Below are 9,506 nucleotides of genomic sequence, written 5' to 3'. Positions count from 1 at the left end.
GTCTTACGAGCTAGGTCCATGATGTGAAGCTTCGTCGCATTAGAACCTACCACCAGTGATAAAAAACAATGCAGTAGCCTGGATCAGACTACCTGATTTCCTCTCCATGAAACTGAACAGTCCGATAGCCTCGCCACTGTCATCCACAGGAGCATCAGCAAAATTAGCAGCATGCCCCTCAAGTAGCTGTTGTTGTTTCCTAACGACAACAGCTGGTTGAGTGCGGTCAATGTTGGAAGGCTTATTACCTCTCGACTGAGAACAGCTGGAGAGAGCCCTCGATGGTCCTGCCCCCATCGGGAGTGGAAATACCAGAGAGCACACACCACGTTTGAGAGCTGTTGGTGGCGTAGGCGATGATCTGATACGAAGGGCCGTCATGCATTATGTAGGGTAGACTTCTTTACTCTTACCTGAGTAGTGTTCTCAGCCAACTTGCCGGCTCTATCAAAAACTTTCACAGGGGCCGAGTTGGCGCTATCGAAGGTCCAATGATACACAGATCTGAAGCCAAACGTAAAACGAACTCCTTCAAACTGAAGATCTATACCTATCCCCAACCAGTGCTAGACATCTAGGTGTGATCCATCTCCAGAAAACTATGTGCTCATTTGAAAACTGATGGGACCCGAGTTTCTCCTTCGTTCCCAAGTTGAAAACTTGCAAGAAATGACCCGTATTGCCCTCCACTCGACCTGAGAATAGCCGCCATAAACTACTACAACAAATATGATAATGATATTACCCTTAAGTGCGATGATATTATCCACGGGATTCATCACGACCGCCTCAGCCTTCATAGGTCTCCTGCTAACCTAACAACACCTACTATAGCGCACCCATTCGCATGCTCTCTTCGACTACCTTATTGTTATCGTGCATATCAACCGTGATAACCTGGACCGACCCATCAGCTGCCTGTTCCCTCACAGCAACGTATCTGTCATAATTACATAGGAACCTTCAAATGTGTGTCAATCCCGGCAACAGCGGTCCTTAACGAAAGCGTGCTCTCATTAACCATCGGTTATCACTAAGCTATCGAGTTTCCAGTAGGTTGATGATTTTCATGTGGATCTCATGGGTTATAGCGCAGTGCCCACAGCCTACTTGTCCGATTCCATAGTGAGGACTCCAAAGCGGAAGTCCTTCGAGTTGATTCCCAGATCGGACAGGTTCACAACACCTGTGATATTCACGGGAGGTGATGACGACTGCATACTCAGCAGGGAAAAGAAACAAGTAAGGCTGACAGATGGTGATGGTCACTACTTGAGTGAAGGTGGTGGAGCTGCTGGTACACATTCTACACAAGTGCACGAAATGCAAGAAATGCTCACATCGATTTCGCGACTACTTCTGATCGATAAATTGTTGCTCAGCCTTGCAGCCCACCTTTATTCCTTCACTGTCACTGCGAGGACGGAGGAAGGCGCTGAAAAAGTTGGTCGAAGCCTTGGAGTAGGACGACGTGATAATTCAATCCATTTATTGCTCGTTATTGAGGACCATCTCAATTGAGTATCACTTCGAGAACCCCAAACGGGAAGTTTTCTCAATAGGGAGACTCGTTGCTCGAGGATTTCAAGGTGAGGAGAGATTGGTAAGATCAGACCTATTAGTGCTTTTGTCTGCTGAATTCTCAATGCCGCGCCTATGGGTTAAAGGAAGTATCGTACTTTCAAAGTACGACTTTGTATTCCTGTACTACTTTGGGGATAATCTGGCTTCGGAGTCTCGGAGGGAAGTTTCTCGGGGTTTCAGTGAAGCAGGTTTGGAACTGAGAATCGATTGTGTTCGTTTTCCACAGCGGAGATGCAGTTCCCGTAATTCTGTGATTACTTTAGACTGGTGGCGCCTGTCGCAACTGATCTCGGAAGACTTCGGATGATAGCCCCTGTTCGGAGAGAACAAAGGTTTGACTATGTACACGATCACATAGGCTCTAGGTAGGAGGACTGTGGATCTTGAAGGATACCTCAACCCCTTCTCATCAGCTAACTTCATTGGTGACTTGTTGAACACAATACTATTGTCACCTAAAGACAGGAGTATAGATTCTTATGACATAACACTAACCGTGGTTATAGCTAGTAGCATGATGTGCTCACTACAACTGAACGAGGCATTTTCTGGAAAGACAAAGTTAGTTGTCAGCTCCCGAGAAGAGGGACCAGAGGAATTTATATATGAGCTATACATGGCAGACTCATTCATGCAGCAGTTGTGGTGCACGTTGCCCTTCTCAATCAGCCTCTTCACGAGAAGGAAGGTTAGTGGCCATCGTCGTCGCCGTTGACTTAGCCGGAATGGCCACAGTGACGATTCCGGCACCATCATCACCGTTTCGCCCGCCGAAGAGGCGGTGGTGATTATCACTGCATAGTGAGCGTCTCCTCACATATTCAACTTGCACCGCACCCTGTGGAAGATAGGCACTGGCATACGTCCACCTTCATATCACTGTGAACGAGGAGACAGTGAAAATTATAAACTGGGTCATGGAAATAATGGACGAGCTGCTGAGTTGTGACAACGACTGTCGTCAGAGGATCTCCACTTGTAGGTGCGATCATCGCAATGTGCGATGTGCGCCACGCGCGACTCTATTTTTATATACGCGGACGCAAAACGAGAGTTGAAGAAAATCTGTCGGTACGAATAGAGAAACAAAGGTACGAAGAGATGAGAGACCAGGCGTGAGTCTTTTCAGCGAATTGGACTCGGGTAACGAATAGAAAGAAGTCTTTCGGATAGCATTGCCCATCACCAAGTTCGAAGTGATTCATCAAGAAATCGAGTTTGTATATACTCACAGAGCAGTTACGACAATGCCATATTCCCAAGATACTTAGGATTTATCGCTGTATGAGCTGGACAGATCACGCAGGTGATTGAAGATACAGTGGATATATCCAGCATTCCCAACAATACCGTATACATGAACACCCCGCCGATATGGTCTATAGACACCTCATCAGACTCGAAGTTCAATTCTCGAAGACTCCAATACCAAGTCAAATATTGAGTTCGACAGTCCGGAATTGACACTCTCACAGTGGTCCAAATTCGACGTTACTCAACCACCACCCTATTTGCTCGAAGGTCAGGAAAGACAATTACACGAACCCTATTTGTGAGCCCTCCCACCTCTGACCAACCTCTACTACAACAAAACACAACTACTTAAAATAAGAGCCTTTTTTACCTTACATAACGACGCTTCTCAGGAGAAGGCTGATCCATCTATTTTGAAGCATTAAACCATTCACAATCAAATCAGAGTGATACCATCAATTCCTACTTCACGTCTTTCGCCACGGTGGAGACACACTTGCCAAGCATGACCACCCCGTTACCCTCCATCAGAGCAACACGCGACAAACCCTCACAGTTCTTGAAGGAGTCGACAACAAGAGGCTGAATAGGTTCGAATACGACTTCAGCCATTTCGTTAGACTTGAGAGCATGAGGGTCCTCCATTTTCTTGCCACCAGTCTCCTTGCCAACCTTCCATTTAATGCCAGCCAAACGACAAGCAGACCGGCCAGTACGCACGAAAGCGATAGGAGAATAACCAACCTTAATCTCGCCTGGGACGTCCAAAACTTGGACCTGAGCAGTGAAAGATTGCACATGTTTAAGAGTGGTATCTTTCTTGTAGACCATAACATCTCCAGAACGAGGCATATTCTCTTTCGGCAAACCCTTAACGTTCAGACCAACGTTGTCACCCGGAAGAGCCTGCTCCTGACGGGTGTGATGCATCTCAACAGTAAAGACCTTACCAGTACAAGCAGTAGACGGCGTGTGAGTAGGCATGAACACAACCTCCTCGTTGGGCTTGACGATGCCTTGCTCAACACGGCCGGTAATCACATCTCCAACACCTTTGATCTTGTAGATACCAGAGACGGGCATTCTCATTGGTGCATCAGTCACACGCTTAGGAACGGTAGCGAACTTCTCGAGACCGTCTAGGAGGGTATCGATATGGAACGACTCCTTAGAAGCGGGGTCACGAGTGACATCCACACCCTTCCACCAAGACATTTTCTCGGACTTCTTGATCAGATTGTCGCCCATCCAACCAGAAATAGGAATGACGGGAACACATTTCTCAACGAAGTCTTTCTTCCAACCAACTCTGCCAAGAACATTCTTCATCTCGTCGCGAATCTCAATATAACGAGATTCCTTGTACCCGGCAACATCACAGTCCATCTTGTTCACGCCGACGATTAGTTGCTTGACGCCCAACAAATTAATAAGACGGGCATGTTGACGAGTTTGACCTTGGATCTCACCAGCCTTGTGATTGCCCTTGGCGATAGCAGTGCCAAAGTTACCATCAGCAGGAACCATGAGAAGAGCAACATCTGCCTGGGATGCACCAGTAATCATATTCTTGATGAAATCTCTATGGCCAGGAGCATCGATAATAGTGTAATGCCACGAATCAGTGAAGAACTCCTTTGTGGTACACGCGATGGTGACACCGCGCTCACGTTCCTCCTTCTGTCGGTCCATGTAGAACGCGAAGGCGAAAGACGATTTACCAAGACGATCCGCCTCTTGCTTGAGCTTCTCGAGTTCACGTTCAGGAATGCCTCCCAGCTCAAAAAGAAGACGACCAGTAGTAGTAGACTTGCCGGAATCGACGTGACCACAGATCACGATCGACATATGAACCTTGCCTTCTTTGCCGGTAGACATAGGTATAAAACTCTGGGAAATCTTCTCGCCAGAAAAATAACATCCACTCGAAAGATGTCATGACGAACATCACGAGCTGCTTACGGACAATCTCGAACGACAAACCTTCCTCAGTTCAAGCAAGAGAACAATACTGTGTAAAGCTCACTGAAATGCCCAAGTACGAATTTACAGCGACACTATCAGTTAGGCTGCTACTAGCACAACATTGCATAACCGTTACTTCTCGAATTACAGGCGAGCGAGTTTATTAATGCGCATCTTTAGGTTTCTTGCACTTGGTGCTTGCAGTTTGATCGAGTGGGAGACAAGACCAAAACCAACCTCAGCAGGATTGCATTGTTTTCTGGAGAATGTTCTCAGATACGTTTATTACGTTTTTACTATGAATCGGCGAAGTGCTACGCCACACCTCGCTCCTCCGGTCCGTAACCGCTGGGTGGACCGTAATGGAGCGCAAGTAGTCGCCCTATTAACTTCGGCTGCGAAGCACTGCGATTCGAAAACGTGCCCTATCTCATCTATTCCCGTGGACGTCATCATTGACAACATCGTTCCCTACATTCACTATGACCGACCAGTAAGAAACTGCATATTCGTGTGTGGTGGACGCTCTTCACGCGTTATGGATTCTAATCGTTATTTGAGCACTGTCGAGGTTTACGACGATTACTCTAAGAAATGGTCAAGAGTACCGCCGATGCGCAGCAAACGAGTTGGTGCAGCTGCAATGGTCGTCGGTGATCATCTATACGTCGTGGGTGGTTATCGTGTCCACCCCGACCAACCACTTGGATGCGTGGAAGTCTACGACCCGTGGTTGAACCGGTGGAAACGGCTGAAGTCCTCCATGTGTATCCCTCGCTTCGGGCACAGTCTCGCTCTTGTTGACGACCGATACCTGTACGCTATAGGAGGAGACTCTCAGCGACAATTAGTTTCCGAAGTGGAAGTTTTCGACACTCAAATCGGTCGGTGGCTCCAACAACCAGAATTGAAAATATGCCTGCCGCGCCCTCTTGCTGGTGGTCGGGTGATCGAGAAGGACGGTTTGCTATACATCGTTGGTGGAGATGTTGGATCTTCCCCTCTGCAGTTCTCAGACCTTATCTACGTCTTGGACACAACAGTCACTCCTCACGTTTGGTCGGTACTTTCGACTCGACTGAAGGTTGGCCGGTCGGCATGCGCTGTTGCATGGCTCGACGAGTCTAAATCCGCTATCGGAGTGTTTGGTGGTTATGTGGTGATCGACGGGGACTTCAAAGAAGTTGCTACTTCAGAGGTGATACCGTTGGAAGGTACTCATGTTGTACCTCTCCATGAAGCACCTATCCTGGGTCGAGTGATGCCAGTCGACGCTCATGCCAAGGAGATACCCGAGATGCCATCCACTAGAGCGGGCTGTCGTGCAGTGACTGTTGGTTGCCGTGTTATTCTGGTCGGAGGTGAAAATCCCATCCCTGCCAACGCCGCGGAGATCACTGATAGTGGGAGTGATTCGGTCTCTAGTCCAGGATCGGATCGATCTACCGAGTCCTCTGACATCTTGGCGGAGTTCGTCAACAACAGCAACAGCGCTGCAGCTGATCGCTCCAGTATATTTGTTCCACTCGAGGGGGCTTCAGATGACTCTATACTCGATGCTCCGTCAACGCCTAGTCGCTCCCAAGATTCATCAACTCGGCCAGCTTCTATCGACGAAGCGGTAACTAGAGCGATGCAACGATACTTCACTCTAGTTCATAGTACTCGCCCGAACTCTGACAGTGGTACTCAACGTGAGCGGGACGCTGCTGCACAGTTGTTACAGGAGATCACGAGAGCCCTCCGTGTGCAAGCGGTTCATGCTAGACGGCTATCTGAACCTGTGAGGGTTGTCCACGACAAGCCGCTGGTTTTCGACTCTTCGAAATGGTGCTGGGTCGACGAGCAAGCGTTGTTCGCTGGGCGGACTGCTGCTGCTATTTCTGTTGGGTCCGTCTTTCCGGTCAGCTATGGTTGTGAGCCACGTCGTAATAGCGGTGGACTGAGGCACTCCTGTAAGCGGAGTCGTGTGGAATGCACTCCCAGTGCATCTGCGAGGAGAAGGTGAAGTTGATACTCGCTAATAGTTGTCCGTTTGACACATTGCATTACTGCTGTATACAGAAGTTGTGTGGCGTCTCCAAGAGATTGCTGCGATACTCTGAAGGGCTGCGGTTAAGTTGTGATGCTGTGGACGTTAGCCATTACGAGTTGTTTAGAACCGATGTGTAGCGCGGAATTCGGTTGTCATCCGCTTTCTGAGGTTGTGTATTATCACTTTTGGAGGTTTTTGGAGGAGTAGTTGTACACATATAATTCATCACTGACTGCTATGTATGCTCGTACTGCGTACTGATTCTTACTGCGCTGCTGCATTTTCGGCTGTCGATTAGAGCAGCTTATAATCACCACTAGCTAGTTACACATCTACGTTGAGTCCGCGGCAACGAGTGACGCAAGCCTCGCTTGGTGCTCTCTCAACACGATGTATGCATGAATGGTAGACATGTGAGTGATCAACCGCGGTGTTGTGTGATAGTCAGCTGTGTGATGGTGCCACAGACCACTGGCCCCGCAGGGGGAAGACCGGATGCAGTCTACGGGGGTGTCTTCATTTTGAAGTTCCTTGTGAGGTTAATATGGCTGCTGAGAGAGTCGATAATGGGAAAGTTGCGGCTCCCATACCTTTGGGAATGCCCGTTATAGAAGAATGCCCTCTCATGATTGGTAGTAAACTGGCTGCGAATTGTTTGCATCCAAGTGTATAGATGATCGCTTGTAAGGTCGCATTATATATCGCTCATATGTTGATGTATTTGGATTTGTAAGTGTCTATACCGATACGGTATTCAGGTGTACGGTTGTTGGGTTCGGAGGTCGTGCATGTGATCGTGAGCCCGGGGACTCGACTACCTGTTGATAACAAGCTATTGAAGTTAACAACTTCTCGTGATCACCAGAGTGTGGCTACTGTGCAGCTCGTTGTGAGCGGTGGTAGGACTGCATTGAGGTAGTAGCAGTAGTCAAGAGGCAGTCGGTTGTATACCGTCTGTCTTCCAGTGCCTGTCGAGACTTCATGAGCCTCACACGAGAGCTTGACACGTCGACCAATCACTACCAAGGGCTGGTCCAGCTTGACTTGTATTTGAGCATCTCAGTGTTTGCAGAAGTTACTGCAGTTCTAGATGAGTTGACGGATTTTAGAGGTATTAATAACGGAATGTAATAATATATACGATGCCCTCAAGATCATCGCCCTATACGCCTACGGAGTGTGTGTGTCCCTCGAAAATGGGTATCACACTCCCACTGTTTGCAGCCGATTAGTTATAGTTCCTCTGCTTTGTCTCAGAGCCCAAGCCGCCGGCGACGGTGGGTCGATCTCTGATCTTCCATACCAACTCTGCCTCATCGGAACGGCCTCGTGCTGTTATGGACGATCAAGGTGTCAGACTTTTCGTGGAAGGCGTGGGACGACATCTTCCAAGTTTACTACCTTGGAGAGTGGTCAGCCTACCTGGCGATGTGAAGCTAACGCTGAGGCAAAAATTCGTCGCTCGAAATGTATTCCCATTTGGTCGTTTTTCAGGCAGGAATCAGTGTCTAGCAGTTTCACATCTATATCGACTGACAAGACTGGCTGTGCAGTATGGGAATGTGGTATCATTCTCGCCTACTGTCTTTGCCAGGCATTTTTGCTGCGAGGGAAATCTAGCGCTCTGAAGGTGGCTTTTTGCATGTCGCGTATGGTATGGGAAGGCTCTGTTAGTTGCCGATTGGTCCTGATACGGAGAACTATGGTGTCGAGCTGGGCTGTGGCACGGGACTGGTCTCCCTCGCATTGGCGAGCTTGGGAGCAAAGATGGTCGCCACGGATGGCAATGATCAGGTCCGTGCACTGTTGGGGGAAAAGGAAGCGGTGCAGTCTGTGGTAATCAATGTTAGCAGGTACTGAAGCTCGCTGAGCGGAACCTAGACCAAAATGAGATTCCTAAGGATCGGATTAGTTCCCACAAACTCATGTGGGGCAGTCCAGATGACACTCGGGCCCTGTTTGAGTCTCGGGGTGGTCGGCGGCCATCAGTCATCGTGGGTGAGATACCACGCTTCTCGAACTTCATAACTACACGTGTCCCGATGGCAGGTAGCGACCTGGTCTATCCTCAGTCCCCCGCTGAACCGTTGTTAGCAGCACTCGATGATCTAGTGGGATCGGATGGAGGTGCGGTCATGATTCATCTCACTAGTGGCAGTTTTTGATCCATCCTGCCTCAGCTCGAGTGGTCATATGTCTCAAAGAGAGAACTAGGGACTCGTCCGACTTCCTTGCGAAGGTCCAAGCTCGGGGCTGGTCCGTCGTGGACCTCGCGCAGACTGACAGGCGACTTATCCACCCAGACTTCGTCGATCAAATCCTTCGACAAGATCGATTTTCACTTGTGTGTTTATCCAAGAGTGATATTGTTGCTGCCTCATACAGTACACCCACAGAGAATAGTGTTTCTCGATGAAAAAGTGTTCACTGTGTATCTTTTGTGGCGACTTCGGTATCGACAGATGTCGCTTTCAATCGGATATTCGTAGGGTAGGATGAGTGACGTTAACCTCGTGTATATCGAAAGGCCACTACGCGTTGCATCACGCCCTCGTTGTGTCGTAGCTGTGCTGCCTTGTCCCGTTACAAGCGGCCTTCTGGGAAGTGTATTTGTTCGTGTTGTTCGGATAGACCAGTGCGTTCTGATGAGCTTCTCTGTGGGAAGTCA

The 9,506-nt window shown here is 48.7% G+C and overlaps 3 protein-coding genes across 3 annotated transcripts in view; 1 reads left to right on the top strand and 2 right to left on the bottom strand.

Moving 5' to 3' along the window:
• Positions 1–1,220, bottom strand: part of Pmar_PMAR018949 (clathrin heavy chain, putative) — a gene marked incomplete at its 5' end in the record, with an annotated part of 7,927 nt that extends 6,707 nt beyond the window's left edge. The window contains 7 exons of the mRNA XM_002786872.1: positions 47–199; positions 249–361; positions 414–504; positions 551–695; positions 746–815; positions 865–940; positions 1,111–1,220. Coding sequence (XP_002786918.1) covers positions 47–199; positions 249–361; positions 414–504; positions 551–695; positions 746–815; positions 865–940; positions 1,111–1,220 — 758 coding nt within the window. The remainder of the gene's footprint in view (positions 1–46; positions 200–248; positions 362–413; positions 505–550; positions 696–745; positions 816–864; positions 941–1,110) is intronic.
• Positions 1,221–3,300: 2,080 nt separating this feature from the next.
• On the bottom strand, positions 3,301–4,716 carry Pmar_PMAR018948 (Elongation factor 1-alpha S, putative; the record flags this gene model as incomplete). Its single annotated transcript, XM_002786871.1, has 1 exon — positions 3,301–4,716. One exon carries the CDS (start codon positions 4,714–4,716, stop codon positions 3,301–3,303), a length of 1,416 nt encoding a protein of 471 aa, XP_002786917.1.
• Positions 4,717–5,285: 569 nt separating this feature from the next.
• Pmar_PMAR018947 (hypothetical protein) overlaps positions 5,286–9,506 on the top strand; it is a gene marked incomplete at both ends in the record, with an annotated part of 7,897 nt that continues 3,676 nt past the window's right edge. Inside the window, 9 exons of the mRNA XM_002786870.1 lie at positions 5,286–5,296; positions 5,365–6,807; positions 7,322–7,470; positions 7,597–7,753; positions 7,804–7,965; positions 8,096–8,188; positions 8,333–8,468; positions 8,513–8,632; positions 8,692–8,765. Coding sequence (XP_002786916.1) covers positions 5,286–5,296; positions 5,365–6,807; positions 7,322–7,470; positions 7,597–7,753; positions 7,804–7,965; positions 8,096–8,188; positions 8,333–8,468; positions 8,513–8,632; positions 8,692–8,765 — 2,345 coding nt within the window. The remainder of the gene's footprint in view (positions 5,297–5,364; positions 6,808–7,321; positions 7,471–7,596; positions 7,754–7,803; positions 7,966–8,095; positions 8,189–8,332; positions 8,469–8,512; positions 8,633–8,691; positions 8,766–9,506) is intronic.

This window comes from Perkinsus marinus (assembly GCF_000006405.1).
Source record: "Perkinsus marinus ATCC 50983 genomic scaffold scf_1104296930512, whole genome shotgun sequence".
NCBI classification, from domain to species: domain Eukaryota; phylum Perkinsozoa; order Perkinsida; family Perkinsidae; genus Perkinsus; species Perkinsus marinus.
This window is presented reverse-complemented; position numbering and strand designations above follow the sequence as displayed.